General features: G+C 47.3%; 1 protein-coding gene across 1 annotated transcript in view; it reads left to right on the top strand.

Moving 5' to 3' along the window:
* LOC141201523 (uncharacterized) overlaps positions 1-23375 on the top strand; it is a 31400-nt gene extending 8025 nt beyond the window's left edge. Inside the window, exons 2-8 of the mRNA XM_073663525.1 lie at positions 8021-8203; positions 9679-9802; positions 14155-14252; positions 14330-14408; positions 15027-15124; positions 15247-15364; positions 21386-23375. Coding sequence (XP_073519626.1) covers positions 8021-8203; positions 9679-9802; positions 14155-14252; positions 14330-14408; positions 15027-15124; positions 15247-15364; positions 21386-23262 — 2577 coding nt within the window. The 3' untranslated portion in view covers positions 23263-23375. The remainder of the gene's footprint in view (positions 1-8020; positions 8204-9678; positions 9803-14154; positions 14253-14329; positions 14409-15026; positions 15125-15246; positions 15365-21385) is intronic.
* The last annotated feature ends 3112 nt before the right edge of the window (positions 23376-26487 follow it).

The following is a 26487-nucleotide window of genomic DNA, read 5'->3' as shown; positions in this document are numbered from 1 at the left end:
AGGTAGTGCTTAAAGCGTTCGGTGACTGCCCACACCACTGCCAGGAACTCTAGTTTAAATGAGCTGTAATTCTCAGGGTTTCTCTCGGTGGGTCGCAGTTTTCGGCTGGCGTAAGCGATTACTCGTTCTTTCCCCTGCTGGATCTGGGACAGCACGGCTCCTAGCCCGATGTTACTTGCGTCGGTGTAGAGGATAAAGGGCTGGCTGTAATCAGGGTACGCCAGGATTTCATCCCCCGTGAGGGCCATCTTCAGCTGGCGGAAGGACTCTTCTTCTAACTTCTCCCATCTGAAGGGCGGCTTCTGGATTTTGGCCTTCCGGGACTGGCCTATCAGGAGGTCCTGCATAGGAGCTGCCTTTTTGGTGAAACCGGGGATGAATCTGCGGTAATAGCCTACCAACCCGAGGAACTGCCGCACTTCCTTTACACTGGAGGGACTTGGCCATTCCTTAATTGCGGTGATCTTATCAGGGTCGGGGGCCACTCCATCAGCGCTCACCACGTGTCCCAGGTACTGCACCTTTGGTTTCAGGAGGTGACACTTGGAGGGTTTCACCTTTAGGCCGTAGCTTGCCAGAGCTTCGAACACTTCCGCCAGGTGTTTCAGGTGGTCCTCATACGTCTTGGAATATACGATGACATCGTCCAGGTACAACAGGACCGTCTCGAAGTTTCTGTGGCCCAGACAGCACTCCATTAATCGTTGGAAGGTTCCTGGTGCGTTGCAGAGTCCGAACGGCATGTAGGTAAACTCACTGAGTCCCATCGGGGTGGTGAATGCGGTCTTCTCCCGGTCCGCCTCTGCTACAGGAACCTGCCAGTACCCGCTAGTGAGATCCAAGGTAGAGAAGAAGTTAGCAGATCTTAAAGCAGCCAAAGACTCCTCTATCCTTGGTAAGGGGTACGCATCCTTGTGTGTGATACGGTTGATTTTCCGGTAATCTACACACATCCTCATGGTGTTGTCTTTCTTTTTGACTAAGACTAGTGGAGCTGCCCAGGGGCTACAGCTATCCCGGATCACCCCAGCCTCCTTCATGTCTCTAAGCATCCCCTTGGCGTGTTGGTAGTGTGCAGGGGGTACGGGTCGATACCTCTCTTTTATGGGAGGATGGTCTCCCGTGGGGATGTGGTGTTCTACCCCCTTGACTCGCCCGAAGTCTAACGGGTGTTTACTAAACACTCTCTCGTACTCTTGAACCACCCGATAGACTCCCTGTTTCTGGTGTGAGGGAGTGGAGTCAGTACCCAAATGTAGTTGCTGACACCAGTCCTCCATTGTTTTCTTAGAGCCGTTACCTTCCTCCGGGGAAGATGGAGGCAAGGGTTCTACGGACTGTATGGAATCTTGATTGATGGTATACAATTTGGCTAGCGTGGCATACCGGGGCAGGTACACTTCCCTCTTCCCGATGTTTATTATGCGAACGGGCACCCTCCCATGGCGTACATTGACCACCCCCCGTGCTGTCAAAATGGTGGGCCTACTGTCTGAGTAAACTGGTTCTACCATTGCCTGGTAATCTCTACCTCTCAGACCAATAGCCGCCCGGCACCAAATCATCATTTCACTTTTTGGGGGCATGGCAATAGGGAAAGGGTCACACATTCTTACGCTACCAGTCTCACCACCGGAGAGTTCTAGCTGTTGCCGTCGCATCAGTGCCCGGATCTCTTTCTGGAGCACTCGCTGCTGGCCGGAGCTGGCGTTCTTGGCAACCTGTTGTAAAATGAAAATCACCTCTGCAAGACAATTTTCAATTACATTAGTTCCTAGCGTTATCTTTGGGTGACTCTCGTGTTTGTCAATGTCTACAATGATCAGTCCCTGTGCTGCCAGTTCGACTCTACCGATTTTAATGGTCACCTCTTTAAATCCAATCTGTGGCACGGGCTGACCATTGCTGGCGATGATACTCAAGTCGTCGTCAGGGTAGCCGGTGATATCCGAGTCATTCCAGTACTGCTTGAAGAGCACGTACGGGATGGTGGTGACCTGTGACCCGGTGTCCAGTAGGGCACTCATAGGGATGCCATCCAGTACCACAGGCAAGACTGGACGTCCTCCCACATATTTGTCGCGCCAGTTCGATGGGCCTGGTGATCTTTTTCCTGGGGGTTGGCCCTCTACCCCAGGTTGTGCCAGTTTAAAGGACAGTACCTTGCCATATGTCCGGGTTGATTGCAGCGGCGGCAGATGGGTCGTCCGTCCTCGTTGTATCGGTCGCTGGGTCTTCCTCTGGCCGGTGGCGTCCTCCTTGGTCGACGCCACGGGATGTCCTCCGGTCCTGATGCCAGCTGGATCTTCCCTGGAGTAGAAACCTGTAAAGACTGCACAGTTCGGGTTAGCGCAGCAACGCTTTTCGCTAGCTCTTGGACCTGATGGTGCAGGTCTAGAGCCGGGTCATTGTTCAAAGCCTGCGCATCAGCTCTCACAGGCCCTGCCGACAAGGGCGCCGCCTCCTGGTGGTAAGTGGTAGTGCGGCGTCTGTGGGCCACAACACCACCTGGTGCCGGTTCTCGGAGTACCCGGATGGCTCTGTCCTTGAACTGTGCAAATCCCAGATGAGGGTCCTGTAAGGCCATTGCCCGCAACTGGGTTCGGTGGGCATTGCAATATAAACCCTCTATAAATTGTTCAGTCAACAGCCGGTCCTCGTCTCCCACGCCGTCAGGGTCGGTCTGCTTAATGGCTCTCAGGGCCTCTTGTAGGTTTAGTGCATAGTCCCTTATACTCTCTTGTGCTCGCTGCTTGCACCCGTAGAATCTAAGCTTGATCTCGGCTGAGGTGCGGGTATCAAAGGTGTCCCTCAGCCGGGTTAATATCCCTGCGACAGTCCTCCCCCCAGGTGGCCAGAACTTTACCTCCCTTTGGGCTGCCCCGGTTAATTGGGCCACCAGGATGCTCACTTTTTGCTCTTCTGTGAGGGGGTACACCTGGAAGAGGCTATCCAGCTTTTCTCTAAAGTCCTGCAGGGTATGTGACTCACCTGAGTACTGGGGTAGCCAGGCTGCCCCCGGGATATAGGGCATGGTGAAAGGCATGACCGCAACAGCGGTGGCGCTGGTGGGGGTTGGAGCGGTGAAGCTCTCTTCCGTATCCGACATCCTTCTCCCCCCTAGTGGACCGTGGCCTACCTTGCGATGATCCTCTTCCGTAGGCCGCGGCTCCGCAGTGGATCGTCAGGGTTGAGGACCTTCCGTCGCGCTCCTGTGACGTCGGCGTCTGCTGGGCTCCTTCCAGGACCTTACGCAACGTCCGGACGTGAGGCGGGGCTTCAGTTCTCGCGCGCTTTCGGAGTCCACGCCCCTCTTCTTCCCGCGCGGCGTCTTCAAGATGGCGTCCAACGGCGGGAAAACTCCACGGATGGCGGGAAGAAGGCAGAAGATGGCGCCGGATGGCGGGAAAACTTCGCGGATGGCAGGAAGAAGGCTGAAGATGGCGCCGGATGGCGGGAATCTTCACCACAGGTAAGTTTTAAGAGTCTCTTTTTCAGGCACCAGTACCCGGTGGTTGCGGGCACGAAATCCTGCCGACTACGCCAAAAGTTGACGCGCCCCTGGGCCTGTGTCGCGCTGCGTTGCGCACGCGGGAGCTTACCCGGAGCCGGATCTGTTGAGGGTTGTAGTCTCGTGGCGGTGACCCGGTCCGTGCCCAGGGAGTCAGACTAAGTGGCGCTGTATTAGCGGTAGATGTTGGACGACTACGCCACCCGTTGAGTACAGCTAAGGAGCTGCTGCTGCAGGGCAGACCGCTGAGGCCGGTGGTAGGATTGTGCAGCGTGATAGTATAACCCCCAACGGGAGGGGTATGGCCTCAGGGCAGCCGACGTGGATGATGGGGGTAGCAGGAACCACTCGGAGACGGTACGGTGTAGTTCAGGGTCTTTACTGGTGACAAAGATAGACCCTCCCGGAGTACTGGCTAGCGATTGGGGCCTGGTCAGTCCTTGAGCAGATGGGATCTCCCCTGGCCAGGCGGAGTTGTAGGCCTCCCAAACTAACGATACTCTTCTGGCTACTTGCTAGAGGCGGGTATAAGTAGCCCACGTCCCTGAGTGTACCGTGTGGTGCTCACCCGTATGGCCGGTGACTCGGGGCCTTCTAATGGCTTCCGCTCCACGATGGCGGAGCTGGTCCCACGCGTGTGACCGTGCCTTCGGGTTTCTGGGCCAGAGGACCTGCAGTCCCCTGCCGGTCGGTTTCTGCTGCTGGGTAAAGATTAGTCCCCACAGCCTCGGACTCCGGGTCCGGTGATAACTTCTCAGTCAGGGCGAGCTCTGCAGCTGCCAGCCCCTGACTCCTTGTAGTACTGCTCCCACAGAGCTCCTGATGTTCTTTTTCTATATCTGCTTCTCTGTCTCTTCTTCTTCTCTACTCACTCACCCTGCCTCAGCCCCAGGTTTATATAGGGGAAGTTCTTCCCCTCCCAGGACTGGGCAGGAGGTGTGGCATGCATAAGATCCCTGACCAAGAGACCTCCCACCTGCTCTCAGACATAACATTGCTGTTACTGTGGAAACCAGACCCCTGGGGTGCCACACATACATACTCTATGTAGATATGTACACGTGTGTATACATGCGCACCCCCCCACACACACACACACACTCCTCACCCAGTATCCAATTACGGCTCTTTCACACGTCAGAATCTCCGGTACGAATGGTGATGACTTTTTCCACACATACCGGAAACACACACAGACCCATTTCAATGTATGCTTGGTCACGCATACGCTGTACAATAATCTTACATTTTAATGTATTTTAAAAAAAAAAATGGGTGGGTTCACGTGTATTTTTAACCCTCCGTCAGGGGCAGTATGTTTCATAACGAGTTTAGGGGCATTGCACCTGTCAGGCACAGGCTAGAAAATTGGCTATATTGTCCTTTTATTAAAATTTCAATGCACTAAAAGTGATCAGTTACCTTAATAGGAATGTAATAAATGAGAATACACATAATCACACAGCCTTTAGGAAGGTACTGGGAGGAGGGTGTTTCCCAGACAAACCACTGAAAATCGAGAAATGAAACTAAGTGAGCTGAGCCTGTCAGATCAGTTGCCCCTGACAGAGGGTTAATAACCAGCAGAGGGAAAGCAGACGGCTGAGGGCTGATATAGTCTGGGAAGTAGCCAGGGATCATGGCCCCTTCCCTTGCTATTAATATCAGGCCGCAGCAGTTAGCTTAGCCTTTACTGTCCATTCTACAGGGGGACCCCAAAAAAAAAATGACATAGTGTCCTCCTATAAATTGGAGCCAGCAAAGGCTAGGCGGACAGCTGCGACCTGATATTAATAGCCTAGAAAGGGGCCAAGGTTATAGGCCCCCTCCCAGGCTATAATATCAGCGCTCAACCGCCCCAGATTTGGCGCATCATATTTGTGCGCCAAATCTGACGCTTAGCCTCGCTCTTCCACGCTACCCTCGTGCAGTGGCAGGGGGTAATAGTAGTGGGGTTCATGTCAGCGCCAGCTGCCATAAAGCCCAGGTTAGTAATGAGGGGCGTCTATAAGACACCCCCATTACTAACCTACAAAGAGTTAAAAAGAAAAAACACACACTACACCCAGAAAATAATTATTTATTTGAAATAAAACACAATTTTATTTAATTATTAATTTACTAAAAAAAAATAATTACCTGTCCATGTTCCTGCGATGATCTCCCATGCACAGCTGTCACATCTGGAGATGTGACAGCTGTCATGGCTGCTGTAAGCTCACAGTGCCGGGAACACGTCCGCTCCCGGCAGTGTGAGGCACTGACTGAGGTCACCGGAGTGCATTCAGTCAGCGCAGCTCTGGTGACCCCCCCTTACGGCCCTGCTGTACCGTGGGAATTTCTCATGGTCAGCGGGGCCGTAAAGGAGGTCACCGGAGCAGCGCTGCCTGAACTCCGGTGAACTCGCTTATGCAATGACGGGGCTGCTTTACGGCCCCGCCATTGTAGCGGCGGCAGCGGTATAGAGCGGTCACATTTTATGTGGCTGCTCTAATCTGGAGATCTTCATGGGACACTCGTGGACTACTACGGAGGGGTAAGGATAAAATTGTGTTATTTTATATTTTATTACAGGAGATTGAGGGCTTTGGGGAATTAGGCATATAGGTGAGTATAGGTGTATTTTTTTTATTTTTTACTTTATTTTAGGTGGTGATCGGTGGGAACAGGTAATGTATAAACTAAATTTCTTTAGGCAACCACTGGCCACCAATGAAATGTATTTTTAAAATTAATTGGGGACCAAGCAAAACAAAAATGGGGACTTTAAATTAATAAAAAAAAAATAGGTTGCCAAAAGAAATATATGGGGGCATACAAAAAATAAAAAATGTATAGGGGCAAAAATATAAACCTATGGGGGCCAAAAATAACATATGGGGCAGTTTTACGGACACATTAGGGCAATTTTAACAGCAAGATCAGGCTGATGGGAACTACTCCTCCCATCGAGCTGATCCTGCTGCCACTAGTGGACGGGGGACAGACATAGGCCGATGGGAGTAGTAGTGTCACATAGACCTATGTCTGCCTGCACGCAGACACCCGCTGACAACTGCAGACACCGCACAGAGTCCATGCTGACACTGCGCAGGTTTCCAGCGCAGACACCCGCAGACACCAATCATGACCGGGACATTCAGGTCCATCTTGTACCACCCCAGGTGCTCAGCCATGATCCAGGAAGACAGGAATGGTATGGGATTCTCGTCTTCCTGGATTTATGGGATGGCTGGAACGCCCCCGCATGAGGTCACTTCCCATTTGCTGCAGTCTTGTGTTCCAAAATCGTTGCAAATCCACTTTAATTCTGCAAGTAGTTTTACATATTTGCAGATTTGAAGCGTTTCAATGCAAGTCAATGGCGGCGAAAACGCAGCGCTGCTGCAAAATAATTGATGGTGCTGCGTTTTTTTCACCATGAAAAACGGAAGTGGAAATTTGAGCAGCATGAGCACAGCACACGCGGATTATCATTGGGGGACATGGCGGGCCTTCTACCAAGCGTTTTTGATGCATTTCTTCAGTGTTTTTGCTGCTGCAGAAACGCTTCATAAACGCATCGTGGGCACACAGCCTAAGAATTTGACCCATTATCCCCAGTAAAGGGACTTCTGTTTAAGTTCTTTAGGCTTCTTTATGACTGGGGCTCGGGTGCACAGACTACTACCACCATCATCACCCTCTACCTGGAGGCATTTACTGGAAAAATATTATATTGTGGAGTTTAATTTGAGACGAGAGGACTCTTCTCCTGACAGAAAACTGTCCACAGCGAGATACATTGTATACTGCGAGGAGTGCAGCCCCCTGCCATACACCACATGAGATTACCACACTTGTGCACACTTAAAGGGGTACTCCCATCTCCAAGATCCTATCCCAATATGGAGTAGGTGTAATAATAATAATAATATTAGCAAATACCTTCAATTAGAAATGTAGTATAGTATTTTTGGTTCGCCACTTACCTCATGTGCAGAGCATCGCAGGACCTTAGGTATCCATGGTTACGTCCACTGATAAAATCACAGTTAGTTGGCTAGCTGCTAGTGGTCGTAACCATGGATACCTAAGGTCCTGCGATGCTCTGCACATGGGGTAAGAGAGCTAGCCAACCAAAAATACTATACTACATTTCTAATTGAAGGTATTTGCTAATATTATTATTATTATTACACCTACTACATATTGGGATGGGATCTTGGAGATGGGAGGACCCCTTTAGCTGAAAAAAAACGAAAGAAATGAACTGGAATATAAATGAGTGTACATGCAGCATGCAAGAGCGTGTTCACACATGGCCCAAATAGGGTCACTGTGTAATTTTGATCAAAATTAAAGTCAAACTAATAAGAATTGAAAAAATTGGCCTAATCAGAAAGGTGAAAACAGTCTCGTGGGTAAAAGTGTTAATAGAAACCTGTAATTAGGTTTTGGGTTAGAAAGCCACAACTATTTCATTATCTCTCTGGGGTTTTGTGTTTTACCACTTTTCTCCATACACAGGATTACACAATAGTGAGGAAGACACCGGGGGAGGGTGTGACTCCCATCATCCATCTCCAGGAGTCAGGAGGGCGGAGCCCGGACCCCATCACAGAGCCTCCCCCGCACCCCCCGATACATGAGAGGAAGAAGAAGAAGATCCTAGAGCTCAGCAACAAGATGATTGAGCTGCTGAGCGGAGAGGTGACTGCTGGGACATTATACAGGACAGCACTGGAGGATTCTGGGTGATGACCGGAGAGGTGACTGCTGGAACATTATACAGGACAGCACTGGAGGATTCTGGGTGATGACCGGAGAGGTGACTGCTGGGACATTATACAGGACAGCACTGGAGGATTCTGGGTGATGACCGGAGAGGTGACTGCTGGGACATTATACAGGACAGCACTGGAGGATTCTGGGGGATGACCGGAGAGGTTACTGCTGGGACATTATACAGGACGGCACTGGAGGATTCTGGGTGATGACCGGAGAGGTGACTGCTGGGACATTATACAGGATGGCACTGGAGGATTCTGGAGGATGACCGGAGAGGTGACTGCTGGGACATTATACAGGACAGCACTGGAGGATTCTAGGTGATGACAGGAGAGGTGACTGCTGGGACATTATACAGGACAGCACTGGAGGATTCTGGGTGATTACCGGAGAGGTGACTGCTGGGACATTATACAGGACAGTACTGGGGGATGAGCGGAGAGGTGACTGCTGGGACATTATACAGGGCAGCACTGGAGGATTCTGGGTGATGACCGGAGAGATGACTGCTGGGACATTATACAGGACAGCACTGGAGGATTCTGGGGGATGACCGGAGAGGTGACTGCTGGGACATTATACAGGACAGCACTGGAGGATTCTGGGGGATGACCGGAGAGGTGACTGCTGGGACATTATACAGGACAGCACTGGAGGATTCTGGGGGATGACCGGAGAGGTGACTGCTGGGACATTATACAGGACGGCACTGGAGGATTCTGGGTGATGAGCGGAGAGGTGACTGCTGGGACATTATATAGGACGGCACTGGAGTATTCTGGGTGATGACCGGAGAGGTGACTGCTGGGACATTATACAGGACGGCACTGGAGGATTCTGGGTGATGAGCGGAAAGGTGACTGCTGGGACATTATACAGGACGGCACTGGAGGATTCTGGGTGATGAGCGGAGAGGTGACTGCTGGGACATTATACAGGACAGCACTGGAGGATTCTGGGTGATGACTGGAGAGGTGACTGCTGGGACATTATACAGGACAACACTGGAGGATTCTGGGTGATGATCGGAGAGGTGACTGCTGGGAAATTATACAGGACGGCACTGGAGGATTCTGGGTGATGAGCGGAGAGGTGACTGCTGGGACATTATACAGGACAGCACTGGAGGATTCTGGGTGATGACTGGAGAGGTGACTGCTGGGACATTATACAGGACAGCACTGGAGGATTCTGGGTGATGAGCGGGGAGGTGACTGCTGGGACATTATACAGGACAGCACTGGAGGATTCTGGGTGATGAGCGGAGAGGTGACTGCTGGGACATTATACAGGACAGCACTGGAGGATTCTGGGTGATGAGCGGAGAGGTGACTGCTGGGACATTATACAGGGCAGCACTGGAGGATTCTGGGTGATGGCGGTGTCGTTGTTGTCAGGTTCCTATAAGGTGTCAGGACGTCGCTGTCTATCTCTCCATGGAGGAGTGGGAGTATCTAGAAGGACACCAGGATCGGTACCAGGAGGTGATGATGGAGGAGCTCCGGCCTCTGACATCACCAGGTGAGAGGAGACTCTTGTTGGCTCCGGGGGATGTGATGACGTCTCTCGGCCTCGTCCTATAATAGATGATTTTTCTCCAGACTTGCTCTGGTTTTCTCTACATTTTCTCACAGCTTTCATTCCCTGATTCTTCTCTTCTGATCTGTGAGTCGCGGTTTCTCCGCTGTCGTCTTCATCAGTCTTGAGTCTTCGTCCTCGGCGGCTTCTTTCAGAATCTTTCACCTTCCTTAGAGCATCGGTCACATTTTGTCTGCAGATTTCCCAATGGAATTTTTCATAAAGTCCCACATTCAATATAACAGCGGATCGTCCTTTGCTTTCCTTATGAGGAGGTCAGAGTTCTCGTTAAGTTCTTTCAGAGCTCTTGCTCTGATATCATTAGATTATGATATTTCTGTCCTTGAAATTTTGTGTTCCTTTTTAATGTAAGTAGTTCATCTTCAATCATTTCCTAGAAAACATCCAAGACCGGTGGACGAGACTTGACCGGATAGTAATGGAGATTTTTTTTACAACAAACGATTGAAAGTAACTGTCTGTTGTGTTGAATCGCTGGAGTTTTATGATCAAGAAGTGAACCCCGTTCATCAAAAGTTCCAGTTCTATTGGGAACATTATCATGAGAAACTTCTTGTAACGAGTTCTCCATGTTCTCATTCTGTTCATTGACCATGAAATGACAACGCAAAGTGAAAGTTCTCACAAACTTATTCACATCTAATAAAGTTCTATGAACGTCAAACTCAATTGTCGGGGAGAAGGTTAAGCCTTTGGATAGAACTGTAACTTCAGCCTCTGTTAATTACTGTCACTAAAGAGATGAAGCGTTTTCTTCAAAGGCCTAAAAATATATCTTTATTATTAACAAATAAAAAAAAACCATATAGAGGAACACCATATATATTCATATACAAATACAATATATACAAAAAGTGAGGTACAAGTTCAGGAAGAACAATGGTGGTATACCTGGATATAGCACTTGGTGTACTGCACTGCTACATCTAAGGCCCAGACCAAAGGTGAAATTATCCTATTAAGTAAATACGAAATATGGGTCCAATTATATGTTAGAGAGTATACTAATGCGTAAAGGTCCATAGCATACATCACATAAGTAATATATAATATCAGTTATTTATATCATTATAATGAAAAAGTTTCTGACTAGAGAAACACTATCACAAGTAAGCATTATACCTCATAGACATAAAGGATATAGTAATAAACATATAAAGTGATAGGTTCAGTCAGTATGCTGGGCAAAGGTGATACAAATAAGCATCAACAGACCAAGTGCAATAGGACACAATAGATAGACATAATGGTAATGTTACCAGCAGTGCAGGAAACCAGGGACCCAACCAGCAAAGGCTAAACAGACAGCTGCAGGCTGATATTAATAGCCTGGGAATTGGATATTGTCCCCCTCCCAGTGCAAGAACACCAGCACTCAGCTGCCCAAGAATTGGCGCATCCATAAGATGCACCATTTCTGGCGCCTAGCCTCGGCTCTTTCCACTTGCCCTGGTGCGGTGGCGAGTGGGGTAATACTATTGGGGTTGATGTTAGCTTTGTAATGTTTGCCGACATTGAGCCCAGGGGTTAGTAATGGAGAGGTGTCTATAAGGCACCCCTATTACTAACCCCGTAAGTTTAGTTAAAAAAACACACACAAAGCAAAGTCCTTTAATTGAAATGAACACTTCGAGACCCTCTTTTACCCTTTATAAAGATCAAATTAAAATACAAAATAATCCTCACCTGTCCGCAGATAATCCTTATGTGATGCTGTCCCAGCAAAAATCCCCAGCCGTGCTACATCTGGATTGTTTGATGTGACCGCTCAGCAAGCCAGTAGCGTGAGAATGCTCCTGCAGTGTCTAGCGCTGCTCTGACTAAGGTCACCGGAGTTCATAGCCGATGAGCTCTGCTCACCTTACTGACGTCACTGCTCGCTGCACTGACTAGTGTGTCCTGGCTGGCGTGCTGAGCCATCGCTCAACACACCATACAGATGTAGCAGAGCTGGAGTTCGTCACGGGACATCATCAGTATGGATTATCTGCCGACAGTTCAGGATGACTTTGTTTTTTGTTTTTTTTTCTTTGGATATTATTAAATGGGTAAAAGGGTCGGGAAGTGTTTTGTTCAAATAAAGGACTTTGCTCTGTGTGTGTGTTTTTTACTTAAACTGATGGAGGTTAGTAATGTGGGTGTCTTGTAGACGCCTCTCCATTACTAACCTTGGGCTTGAGATCAGCTGACATTACAAAGCTGACATCAACCCCAATATTATTACCCCATTTGCCACCGCACCAGGGAAAGTGGGAAGAGCCGAGGCTAATGGATGCGCCATTTTTTGGGCGGCTGCAGGCTGATGTTATTAGTTTGGGAGGGGGTACAATATGCATGGCCCCTTCCTAGGCTATTAATACCAGCCTGCAGCTGTCTGCCTAGCCTTTTCTGGTTATTAAAAATAGAAGGGGCCCCCACATCATTATTTTGGGAGGGGGTCACCCCTTGTTAATAACCAGTAAAGGCTACGCAGATGTTAATATTAATCCCCTGGGAAGATCTATGTATATTAATGTTTATTACCCGCTTCCCAGACTATAAGCATCAGCTGTCCTCTTTCCCCCTTTGCTTTTTTTACTTTAAATTCTTTAATTATTAGCTAAATCCATGTACAGCAGCTCCACACGCCCTGCACTGACGATATATCTCACTGACTCATTTCTATCTTTCTACATCTATAAAAAAAATGTTTTATTAGTTAGAAAATTAGCCTGAAATGTCAGAGAATGACCGTCTGTAAAAGCTGATGTTATAAACGCGTTTGATGCGGATGTCATACAGATGCGAGACAGGTGAGAGAAGTCGCATCGTACTCGCAAGACAATCATCCTACTGTTCAGGAAGATCCGACCAATTTTATTTCACCCGATGAGTGCGATCCCTTAAATGCGACATGTTAGTAACGGCTGATTGACGTCAAACTGGCCGTAGATATAAGTATTGGGGAGCAGGACTGCAGACTTAAAATGCAAAAGGGGAGAAAGGAGGAAACTTAAAATTGGTTTTGTAAATTTTGTTTGAAAAATAAGAAATTGCTGATTAAACTTTTAGCAAAAAAAATAAATCTGATGTGAAGTAGACATGTGGTAAATGTTAGTTATACCATACAAAATAGTTAATACATATCTGGTTTAAAGGCATAAAAATTAAAAGTCCAACATTTTTTTTGTAAAATTTTCGATATTTTCATAAATAAACGCAAAAAAAAAGCCAAATCCTAAATTTACCACTAACATGAAGCACAATGTGTCACGAAAAAACAGTTTCAGAATCAGCGGGATCCGTTGAAGCTCCAGAGTTATTACCTCCATAAAGTGACACTGGTCAGAATTGTAAAAAATTGGCCCGGTCAGGAAGGTGAAAACAGACACGAGAGTGACGGGGTTAAAGGGATGTTTGTCAGAAGAATATGTATTATGGAGCTTTTCTGTGGCATCGGACCAGACAATCTCTCCTTGGCTCCCCGTGTGCATCAGTAAGCGCCCATGACCCCGGTGCCTGCTCTCTAGTTGTCCTTTCTACACATTGATAGGTACTAACCGCTGCGTACCGGGTGCTCCCCACAACACCGTCCTTCCGGGCGCTGTGACTTCATCCGTCAGCCGTACATGTGCCCTTTTTTCCTCCTTCAGAGACAAACGCAGAACTTTCCGCGCACTTGCTGCCTATTTTAGTGTTTTTATGGAGGCGGATGTGGAGATTTATCTCTATTTAAAGAAGAATAAGAAAGCGGTAACTCATCTTTTAATAGAACGGAAGGTTCTCTCCTCTTAGAGTGATCCCAGAGGATCCTGTCCAGGAGGGAGGCCGTGTCCTCATGGTGACATCATGAGATCTCAAAATACAATCACTGGTAAATGGTCACTGTCCTTCCCCCAATCTCCATACAGTGAATTAGGAGAGAAGAAACCGATGGATGGAAATGTGGAGCTTGCTCCAGCTCCTCTGTGGTTCCATCCCTGGAGACGAAACTTGGAGAAGTTGTGTTTCTTAGTACGGCTCCTCCATCTGACTGACGAGGGTCTTCTCTGTCCCTCTCCTCAGGGTCCTCATCCTCTGAGTGCAGAGCAGAGAGCATTAGGCTTTGGCCTCGCTGATTATCACTTCATACTTGAGGCCCACAATGTGCTGGGACCTCTGTACCGGTGGTGAGGACCACAACAATGTAATTTATTCCCTGATACATAAACATAGAATTACCGGTTCTGAGAGACGGATCTCATATATAGACAGATACACAGCAGGTCATGTATTCAGTCTCTGTGTCTCCACAGATGGATCCAGGAGGAGAAATCCACCAGAGAGATGTCCCCGTCCTCTGCATCCCCAGGACTGTCCGGAGGAGAATCACAACATCCTAGAGGATCATCAGGTAGATGACACTGAACCCCCACAACATCTGACCATGAAGTGATGGGACCTGAGCTCATCTTACATTTTTATTTTTAGGGTGACGATCTGGTTGATATTAAGGTTGAGGTTATACATGGACCACAAGAGGCGACCGCAATATGGGCCGATCAGCAGGGTGAGGAGGGAGACTGTCATGTCTGTTCTGTGGTCACCTACTACTACTCCCATAATTTCATCATAACATGTGTGGTAGATCGCTCACACGGACACAGGTACACTGTTTCTTTAAAAACTTCTCGTTGGTTTATTAAAATGCAGCATAAACCAACACTGAGTCCATAAAAGAAATCACGGCCCTTTGGCCAAAACAGGAAAACAAAGCAAAATGGTAACACAAAAGCACAGTCTTTGTGATAGCAGGGATCCACCTTCTGAGAGTTCAGCAACTCCAAATGGTTCAGGAAAAACAAACACAAGATCCTCTCTGGAGCTAGCTTCTCCAGACACTGAACACTGAATGCCTCAGTAGGACTTGTATTTAAACCAAAGACCACACTCTGAGATGGAGATATGGTGAATGACCTCCCACCCTTCACAATGATCATTCACAAAAAACACTCCCTTTTAACATGGAAGTTTAACCTCTTTAAGCAAATAACATGTTGGAGCAAATTTCATGGTTTCAATTCACAGAAGATAATAGCCTCCGTGAAATATATCTTCCCTCTATCACTTTACTAGTAACTTTGTCACACATGACACAATCTATTCCGTTACTGTGTGTTTCCTACAGATGGATTCAGGAGGAGAAATCCACCAGAGAGATGTCTCCGTCCTCTGTATCCCCAGGACTGTCCAGAGGAGAATCACAACATCCCGGAGGATCATCAGGTAGACGGAGCTGAGCCCTGTACCGGATCTGTATATGGGGGGACATTTCTGATCCAGGTCATAGATGTCACAGATTTAGGTGGTTTCTTGTATTGTGCTGATTGTTACATCTGATATATCAGGAGGAAGATCCAACTAAGAATAAAGTGAAGGATGAGACAGAAGAAGAAGCGATAACGAGGAGGGATCAGCCGTGTGTGAGTGACGGGAAGGAGGAGATTCCGGTACATGTTTTCACAGGTATGTAATAATGACCGGCGTGTGATGATGATGATGACCGGCGTGTGATGATGATGATGACTGGTGTGTGATGATGATGATGACCGGCATGTGATATCGTGTGGAGTCTCCAGTGCAGTGAAGCTTTATCCGCTGTCCTCATCACAGCAGAAGCGTCCGGTGATGGCGCGGCTGCTCCTGTAGAGTCCGGCTGTGCACCGATGAATAACGGGGCCGCCTTCACACCTCTTCTTAATGATTTTGGAAGCACATAGTTAGTTTTCCTTCACCTTCTATAATATTCTTTCCATCCTTTACGTCCATATTTTTCTTCCACAAGTCCGTGCTGCCATATAAATGACTGAGCTTGTGTTCCAGGTTATGAATCTCCCCTTCCTATGGATCTCGGTGATGTAGCAGCCTCTGCCTGGTGCTGACGAGTGACGGCACATGACACATGTAGTGTCGTCCTACCTGTCGCCTCTGTTTGCCTCCCACTGCCTCCTACACTGAGGCCGGCGTTCTGGTCCCTCCTCATCCAGGCCGGCCGCCCAGTGGCATGAAGACCCCTATGGTAAGTCAGTAAGTGCCGTGCTATGGAGGTGTGGGTCAGACATACGGCTGTCGTCCCTCTGCCACTATGGAGGCCATCTTGGATGTAGGAGGACCAGAACACCGGTCTCAGTCGGAGACAAGCGGAGGACACCAGGTAGGTGACAGTACATGACAGATGTTTAGTCCTCTGTGCCGGGTGGAGAATTGCTTCATCACAAAAGGGATTAGGAGCTCGTATCTACAAACAGCTGCGATGGCCGCATCTAGAGTTGTCGTTATCTTACATCATGTTGGTTTTTGAGACCTGGTTCAATCAACATATAAACATGGAGACTAAATACTACCCAGAGGGGGCGCCCTTCACCATGCACGGATTATATCCCCTGTCAGCGTCTCATTTATGGTGAATCTTGTAATATGGAGAGATTCACTATATGGAGAATAGTATTGGGCCACACGCATTAATCACTGCATTCTGGCTTCTCCTTCAGGCCCTGTTGTCCCCCCGGTGTATAATATCCAGCCCTGTCCCACCCCCCAGTGTATAACATGTGGCTCCTCGGTATGTATTGGTTACAATGACAACTGCTGGGTATATAGATCCTGGGGGGCACACTCAGGGGGTGATATGTGCTGGACAGGCCAGATGTTATACAGGGGTTATATTCACAATAACCAGGGTGTACTTTATTATAAGAGCACATTGTGATTTTGGGAACGTCCCTTTAGAAGAATCTTCACTCTCGGTCTCTACAGACAAACAAGATGTCGTCTAGGAATCGTCCCCCCATCTGAGCCTCTAACGTGAATAAATAATTCTCTTTCCAACAGTAAAATACATAAATTACCAAAAGAAGGTAAGAAGACGTCCTCATCCAGGTTCCGAAAGTTTTAAGTTTTTTTTTTTTTACCAATAAATTGGATGAAATTCTTTTTCCGACAAGAATTGTTACCAAAGAAAGAAACTGCTGCTCAGATTCCCGGCCGTTCCTCCGACATTTATGAATGACATGATAACCGGGTGTCACCGTTCTCCATACATGTGTCCCCACACTTCTCACACTCAGCGCTGATTGGACAATGTAGGGGAACAATGGTAACGCCCAGTTGTCAGTATTTCCTTACATTTATAGGGTGAATAGCAGGAGAACTGCACAGCTTAGTGACCAATAACATTATGACTCCGGAAATGAGAGGACGAGAAAGTAAAAAAATCTATAAAATAATGTATCTGTAAGGCCGATAATGGGGGAAATGATTTACAGATAAAATGACCAAACAACTTACAATCGTAGAATGTTCTGGTTGGAGGGGACCACCTCCAGGGTCCCCGTATCCAGCCCCCTGCTCAATGCAGGACTCACCATCTCAGACAGATGTCTGTCCGGCCTCTGTTGGATTGTTTCTTCCATTCTTGATGGTTTATTTCTCATTACTGACCTCGCTGTATGAGGAGCTTTTTTGTGGGGGATGAGTTGTATTTCTCATCTTGTTACTTTATCATCTTTATTCTGCTGTTATTTTTTAGAATTTTTCTCTCATGAGCTGCACAAGTTGAGTGATAAAACGACCGTCCACCCTGAGACTGAGAAGTGACTATACGGTTATCATATATAGACTCCCTTCCTTGTGTCCTCCATTTGCCTCCTGTAACGGTGAACCGATGGAGGAAACCTGGCAGTTCCTAATAATAAGGCGCTTACACACAGTCTCCATACAGCCGGTCCCAGAGGTTTCCCGGCTTCCATCTTTTCACCACTGTACAGTGATCTGGACTTACAGCACAGACACCGGGGCTGCTCCACATAGTAGTGCTGGCTGGTAGAGCGAGCTGGCAGAAGAAGGCCGACATGTAAGATCTGACCCAAAGATGGCAGGTACTAGACAATCAAGAAGCGGGACGAGGTCAGAATCAGGAAGCCGAGTAACAATGGTCCTGTAGATGGAGGCCTAAGTCATCCCGGGGTATTATGGAAGCCAGACAAGGTTACCAAAGACAAACAGGAGCAATGAACCCAGGTGCAGAATACATCTGTAACTGGTGACGCCCCGCAGACTGCTGGGAGATTAATAGGATGTGGCGCTGCCCCATAGGTCACAGCACAGGAAAGGCAGGGGAGGGTGGGGTAGACGTATTACTGCCCTCCCCATACCACTGCACTGGCCGTCCTGGAAGCCGGGGGAAGGGACCACCGATCTGAGGGGGCAGCGGAGGGCAGAGGACCCCATAGGGGACTGTACAGGGAAATGTGTAGTGTTCAGTCCCGGGGTGGAGGGTCGCTGTAACTGCGGTAATACAACTGATCCAAGCCAATAACAATATATTTATTTCATTTTCTTTTAGGACTTTTCTACAATAAATACTTTGTTTCTTTTCAGACATTTTTGTGTTACCAAATCCTGGCGGCCATAAACCATAAGCGATGTATTGTTACATGGTGACAGTATTCCTCATTGTTCCCATATAATATACACAACGTCCTGATCAGTCTTTATTACACAAGAATAAGAGGAATAAACTTCATGAATTGTAAGAATAGACGAGATGGAAATAGGAGACTTTCTCCCCGGAGTCTCCACAGAAATCTGCGTATTTCTTCTTCCGTCTCAGGATTCTCAGTTCCGGGGAAAAATCTCTATTCAGTTAGGAAACATTGTTCCATCACTGAGATCGGAGGTGACGGCCGCTCCTGATAAGATTCTGTGTAGGGGGAGGGGAGAGGAGGGCGGGGCTAGAGGCCGAGCTCCTCCCATCTACATGGACTCTGACCAGTAGTGACTGTCCTCTCCTATCTCAGTAATGGGACGCGTACACCCGGCGTCAGAGGCTCAATGCAGTGAGGAGGAGAAGCCGCGCGCATGCGGTAGGTTTGTCATGTTCTCAAGACCCCAAAGCCGTGATGACATGCTAAGTGGGGCGACTACTCTGGGGTCACGAACGCCTCATCGACAAGTCAAAGGCCTCATTTACATATCATAAACTTTAGAAATACAATACTTTTTCTATAGATCTGTTTGTGTGTTTAATGTAATAGAGATGTTAGGCGGAGAGTTTATATCTGCATACACAGCTGCTGCGGGTTCTGGGGGCACAGGGAACGGACAGTTTCCCTTTAAACATCATTTTTAAGGACATATATTTAGTGTTTTGGGCAGGGGCGGATGTATCACATGTCCAGTAGGTTCAGCTGCATAAAGACCAAGTAATGTAGGGAGGCTCCAGGGGATAAGGAGGATCCGTGGTGTAGGGAGGCTCCAGGGGATAAGGAGGCTCTGTGGTGTAGGGAGGCTCCAGGAGATAAGGAGGCTCTGTGGTGTAGGGAGGCTCCAGGGGATAAGGAGGATCCATGGTGTAGGGAGGCTCCAGGGGATAAGGAGGATCCATGGTGTAGGGAGGCTCCAGGGAATAAGGAGGATCCGTGGTGTAGGGAGGCTCCAGGGGATAAGCAGGCTCTGTGGTGTAGGGAGGCTCCAGGGGATAAGGATAATCCATGGTGTAGGGAGGCTCCAGGGGATATGGAGGATCCGTGGTGTAGGGAGGCTCCAGGGGATAAGGAGGATCCATGGTGTAGGGAGGCTCCAGGGAGTAAGGAGGATCCGTGGTGTAGGGAGGCTCCAGGGGATAAGCAGGCTCTGTGGTGTAGGGAGGCTCCAGGGGATAAGCAGGCTCTGTGGTGTAGGGAGGTTCCAGGGGATAAGGAGCCTCTGTGGTGTAGGGAGGCTCCAGGGGATAAGCAGGCTCAGTGGTGTAGGGAGGCTCCAGGGGATAAGCAGGCTCTGTGGTGTAGGGAGGTTCCAGGGGATAAGGAGGCTCTGTGGTGTAGGGAGGCTCCAGGGGATAAGCAGGCTCAGTGGTGTAGGGAGGCTCCAGGGGATAAGCAGGCTCTGTGGTGTAGGGAGGCTCCAGGGGATATGCAGGCTCTGTGGTGTAGGGAGGCTCCAGGGGATAAGGATGATCCATGGTGTAGGGAGGCTCCAGGGGATAAGGAGGATCCATGGTGTAGGGAGGCTCCAGGGGATAAGCAGGCTCTGTGGTATAGGGAGGCTCCAGGGGATAAGGAGGCTCTGTGGTGTAAGGAGGCTCCAGGGGATGATGAGGATCCGTGGTGTAGGGAGGCTCCAGGGAATAAGGAGGCTCCGTGGAGTAGGGAGGCTCCAGGGGATAAGGAGGATCCATGGTGTAGGGAGGCTCCAGGGGGTAAGGAGGATCCGTGGTGTAGGGAGGCTCCAGGGGATAAGGAGGCTCCGTGGTGTAGGGAGGCTCCAGGGGATAAGGAGGATCCGTGGTGTAGGGAGGCTCCAGGGGGTAAGGAGGATCCGTGGTGTAGGGAGGCTCCAGGGGGTAAGGAGGATCCGTGGTGTAGGGAGGCTCCAGGGGATAAGGAGGATCCGTGGTGTAGGGAGGCTCCAGGGGATAAGAAGGATCCGTGGTGTTGGGAGGCTCCAGGGGGTAAGGAGGATCCATGGTGTAGGGAGGCTCCAGGAGATAAGAAGGATCCGTGGTGTAGGGTGGTTAATGGAATATGGAGGCTCCAGAGGGGACATGGAGGCCCATTTGCACTACAGGTTGCTCACATGCTGGAATCGTTCCACTTTCTACCACTGTAGATTTTTCTTCTCAGACATTGGGAGAAGGACTCCCCTGGGTCCGGTAATTAGGATTTAACCCTGTAATATGATTTCGGTGCTATTTCATTCTTCTAAGGGTTCGTATCATGTCCTTAGTAGGGTTGAGCAAGTATGTTCTGTCCGAGAGTGCTCGGGCCGAGCTCCGAGTATTTACAGCTGCTCGGTGATAATGTTAAATCGCTCCCGTGTGCATGATTTGCAACTGTTTGACAGTTTTATTACATGTGAGGAATGTGTAAGAACTAGACATTCCTCACATGTAATAAAGCTGTCAAACATTCGCAAATCATGCACATGGGAGGGATTCAACCTTATCACTGAGCAGCTATAAATACTCGGTGCTCGGCCCGAGCATACTCAGCGAGAGGGTTAATAGAACATACTTGCTCAACACTAGTCCTTAGGCATACTGTGGACATGATTACGGTGGCCACCTTTATGAGGTCCACCTTTCTGATTAGTCAATCTCATTTGCATACGGTAATGTAAGATTAAAACTCAATTTTTAATTGCGTGGACACTTTTCTACACTGAGGGCATGATGGGAAGCTTGAGAGAGTGAAATGGCACTGGTGGTACATTAAGGGGGTAAATCCTGATGACAGGTTCCCTTTAAGAACTGTCTATTTGCTGTCTAATCTCTGGTACCCCTGACTTGTGCCAATGTCACCAGATTATAAGTGTCATTCACTTTACCCGTCATTGTGTTAATGTTATGGCATGTAGTTGTCTTCCTTATTACCGGTACTTTCACTGACGAGGGTCTTTATTGTGAGATCCAGAAAATTCTTTTAGAATAGAAATCCCTTTTGTGTTGTAGATTAGATGTGATTTTTTTTCTATCTTTCATCCCTACAGGAAATCCTTGTGGGAATAACGGTTCATCACTAAATTGTAAAAAAGAAGATATCTGGAAGCACTCTAATGGAGGAAACCTCATCACCCTTCCTGCACCTCCTGGACTTCACAGCACTTCACCTTATTATAATCCTCCTGATCATGAGGAATCATCTCCTGAGCAATCTCACATTGTTACCACAATTCCAGGTGACACAGTGGATACAAGATTTCAGTGTGACAAGCAATTTACTAAATGCTCAGCTCAGACACAAAGAAAACACAAAGGAGAAAAGCCATACTCCTGTTCAGAATGTGGGAAATGCTTTACAAATCAAACAAAATTTGTTATACATCAGAGAAGTCACACAGGAGAGAAGCCATATTCATGTTCAGAATGTGGGAAATGCTTTACAGATAAAGGGAATCTTATTAAACATCAGAGAATTCACACAGGAGAGAAGCCATATTCATGTTCAGAATGTGGGAAATGCTTTACCGATAAAGGGAATCTTATTAAACATCAGAGAATTCACACAGGAGAGAAGCCGTATTCATGTTCAGAATGTGGGAAATGCTTTACATATAAATCAAAATTTATTATACATCAGAGAATTCACACAGGAGAAAAACCATTTTCATGTTCAGTATGTGGGAAATGCTTTACAGATAAAGGGACTCTTATTAGACATCAGAAAACTCACACAGGAGAGAAGCCATATTCCTGTTCAGAATGTGGGAAATGCTTTACATATAAATCAAAACGTGTTATACATGAGAGAATTCACACAGGAGAAAAGCCATTTTCATGTTCGAAATGTGGGAAGGTCTTCATAGGTAAATTAAGTCTTGTGATGCACAAGAGAAGTCACACTTTGGAGAAGCTGTATTCATGTTCAGAATGTGGGAAATGCTTTACATATAAATCAAGATTTATTATACATCAGAGAATTCACACAGGAGAAAAACCATTTTCGTGTTCAGTATGTGGGAAATGCTTTACAGATAAAAGGACTCTTATTAGACATCAGAAAACTCACACAGGAGAGAAGCCATATTCCTGTTCAGAGTGTGGGAAATGCTTTACATATAAATCAAAATGTGTTATACATGAGAGAATTCACATAGGAGAAAAGCCATTTTCATGTTCGGAATGTGGGAAGGCCTTCACAAGTAAATTAAGTCTTGTGATGCACGAGAGAATTCACACTGGGGAGAAGCTGTATTCATGTTCAGAATGTGGGAAATGCTTTCCAACTAAATCAAGATTTATTATACATCAGAGAATTCACACAGGAGAAAAACCATTTTCATGTTCAGTATGTGGGAAATGCTTTATTGATAAAAAGACTCTTATTAGACATCAGAAAACTCACACAGGAGAGAAGCCGTATTCATGTTCAGAATGTGGGAAATGCTTTCCAGCTAAATCAAGATTTATTATACATCAGAGAATTCACACAGGAGAGAAGCCATTTTCATGTTCAGTATGTGGGAAATGCTTTATTGATAAAAAGACTCTTATTAGACATCAGAAAACTCACACAGGAGAGAAGCCATATTCCTGTTCAGAATGTGGGAAATGCTTTACAGAGAAATCAAAATGTGTTAGACATGAGAGAATTCACACAGGAGAAAAGCCATTTTCATGTTTGGAATGTGGGAAATGCTTTATAGATAAAGGGACTCTTATTAAACATCAGAAAATTCACACAGGAGAAAAGCCATTTTCATGTTTGGAATGTGGGAAGGCCTTCACAGGTAAATTAAGTCTTGTGATGCACGAGAGAAGTCACACTGGGGAGAAGCCGTATTCATGTTCACTATGTGGGAAATCTTTTGTAAAGAAATCGTATCTTGTTAGACATGAGAGAAGTCATACAGGAAAGAAACTGTAATCATGTACACTGTGTGTTTTAAAATTTTTAATAAAATTGCTCAGAATAATGAGTACACCCCTTTGATAAGTAAGATTGTCATTAATCTCACTGAATACCAGAACAATTTCTAAAATTTTCCTTTCCCCCATGACCAGCGCCACACGAGAGAGGGAATTCACCCAATAAGGACACTAAGCGTACTGAATAAGAGGGCTGCACCTCTACCCCGCATCATTTTGGTTTCCTGTCCATGAGGGAACCTGAAGCTGAAGAATCAGGAGAGGAAAGTTAAAGGAGAAACTTACCCAGGCCTTGCCTGGAAGAAAGGCTCCTTGGCTATAGTGCCGGTGTCGGGTCCTGGAAGCGCCACCGCTGGTCACTTGAGGGCTCATGTAGATGCGAGCACCGAAGTCCTATTTGAAGCCTGCTGGCTCCAACAATGTCCCAGGCTTGCGCATGTGCAGGACGCCCTGGGATTGGTGCGCCCTGATGAAGAGCATGCCGGAGACTTCTGACCTGAAGTGTTGGATTTCACTTCCAGGGGGTCTGGAGAAGGCATGCACAAGGGGGTGGGGGAGTTGCTGTGGCTGGTCCCTCTTTTAAAATCACGCCTGACTGCCAAAAGAGTGGGTTTGCTCTGGCTCTCCTTCCCCACGTGATATGGAGGAACGGCAGTGCCAGGATCAGAGTTCACACAGCAATGGCAGTCTCATGAGTTGCAGAAGTGACAGTACCACCAACCATGAATAATGGTGTGATTTGATCCAGCCTCTGAATCTGGTACCCTTATTAAACTCCAGAATGCTGACTGATCTTTGTGAAATTTCACCATGGTAATTAAGTCCCTTTTTCTTGTCTCTAATTACTAGGAACGGCTTAAGAAATGTGGCACAAAAGAATAAGGAGTGAACCCTTTGTAGGGATAAGTTACCTGACTTGTGGCAGAAAAGACTCTGTGCAGATTGTATACAGAAAACCAGATGTGAAGAATCCACTAACTTCATGGATTTGAGATCCGTGATCAGGGCACAAGTTAAGAATTCCCTTGAGACCCTTATTCATAAAAAAAGGAATAGAAAGGGAAGGAAGGGGTCCAAAAAACTATCACCTGATTTAGATGAATCTATAAAGTCGGAAGGTGAATGTGGATCGGATTCTTGTTCCTTTTCATTCTTTAATGGCGATACAGGGGGTAGGCCATGCTTTCCTATAAAAGTCGCAGATAGGTTGATTAAGGCTGTGAGAGCTACCATGGGCATCTCGGATCCTAAGACCCCCAAATCCATACAAGAGTTCATGTTTTCTGGATTAGAGCAAAAAAAAGAGGCGCATATTTATAATTAATGAAAAGATTCAGGCTCTCATTAAGAGAAAAAAATGAGGAGAAATGGTTCACTACCATCATCTTCTAAGAGAAGATGCCAAAACAAGACTCATGGAATAAGATCCCAAAGATAGACGTAGCAGTGGCCAATTCATCCAGAAAATCTACCTTGCCTTTTGAGGATGTGAGTATTCTGAAAGACCATCTGGATAGAAAGGCAGATGGTTACTTAAGACACACCTGGGAGTCCTCGGTGGGTGCCCTGAAGCCAGCGGTCTCTACGACCTGTACAGCCAGATCTATGATTATCTGGTTGCAACAACTAGAAGGTCAACCGAAGGATAATGTCCCAAAGGAAAAGATCCTGGCTGATGCAGGGAGCAGCAGCTTTTATTGCAGATGCCTCAAAAGACTCAGTGAGGCTGGCAGCCAGGCTAGCGGGCCTCTTTATTGCCACTCGTAGGGCGCTATGTGTAAAAAGTTGGCCTGGGGATGTCCAGTCAAAGACCAAACTGTGTTCAATCCCATGTGATGGGGCTTTCTTTTTGGTCAAGTTTTGGATGACATCTTGGACAAAGCTGGAGATAAAAAGAAAGGATTCCCCAGTTTGCCTATCCCAGAATACAGGAGTACCTTTTGAAATAGAAGATACAGCTGGAAAAGACCTCCTAGGGATCAGGGAAATAGGAAGTCAGAAGACTAAAAAAAAGGTTTCATGTTTGGGGGGCCGCCTTCAGGGGGAAGGAAGTCTTCCCAGTGATGTCATTCCCCCGGAAGGAGGAATGCTTTCCCTTTTCCTCCATGCGTACGAATAAAATTCATCCCATGTCTGAATTCTAGGGATAGTGGAAGCAGACCTAAAATTGGAATTCCAGACTATCCTTCCACCCCTGCGAACCTTCATGGTGACACCTCTCCGAAGGTCTTCAAAGCAATAGTTAGTCCTGGAGGCAGCGTTTTTGGTCCTCTTGGAGGTACCCATAGAAGAATAAGGAAAGGGATTATATTCCCCCCTTTTCTTGATAAAGAATCTGGATGGCACTTTCAGAACTATAGTAAATTTGAGAGGTCTTGTAAAGTGTAGAATTCAGTGTATATGGAGTCTTGGAATGAGTGCAAGGAAGTACAAGAAACACAGGTCTTGATAAAGTAATATTCTTGTATTACGTCATACAAGCAGATGCACAGTAATATACAAGTCTCTGAGCAAAAGGGAACACCTCCTGGTGTAACTGGATTAACCCCGGATTCCCCGGAGTTGCAAAAGGCACAACAACAAAAGACAGTCTTTAAGCAATAAGCAAAGTCTCTCTTACGGGTGCTGAGAAGTCCTTTGAGTAAAGCAGTAGTCCAGTGATCCAGCAGGTAAGAAGACTCAGATCCATAAATGGGAACTTCAGACAGGCAGGTAAACTATGAGGATTCCTCAGAGAGTGAAGCTGACTTGAAGAGCTTAGTCCAGAGGCTTCAGGAAGCAATGTTACAGACTGGCTGCAGACAGGATTCAGAAGCACTGAACTAACAGCTGAGGCTGCTTAAGTGCAAATGGCAGAAAAACAGGGTGGAGACATAGAGGCTGAAGACTCCATTACAACTGAGGGCAAAATGGATGCACAAAACAGAAAGCAAGATGGCTGCAGGGAAAAAACAAGATCTAAGCACAACATGAAAAAACCATGATAGAAAGTCTCAGAACCTCACATTACTCCCCCCTTGAGGACGGCCTCCGGACGGCTCCGAACCAGGTTTGTCTGGGTACCTCTGATGGAACTGGCGGAGTAAACGGGGGGCATTGATGTTGTCAACTGGTTCCCAAGAGTTATCTTCCACTGAGTAGCCCTGCCATTTGATCAAGTATTGGAGACGATTTCTGTGCAGCCTAGAGTCCAGAATCTTTTCCACCACAAATTCTTCCTGTC

Source organism: Phyllobates terribilis, unplaced genomic scaffold, assembly GCF_046119375.1.
Source record: "Phyllobates terribilis strain yellow unplaced genomic scaffold, ASM4611937v1 Scaffold_117__1_contigs__length_5270597, whole genome shotgun sequence".
Taxonomy (NCBI): Eukaryota; Metazoa; Chordata; class Amphibia; order Anura; family Dendrobatidae; genus Phyllobates; species Phyllobates terribilis.
Note: the sequence above shows the minus strand (reverse complement) of the source record. Positions and strands in the feature narration are given on the sequence as shown.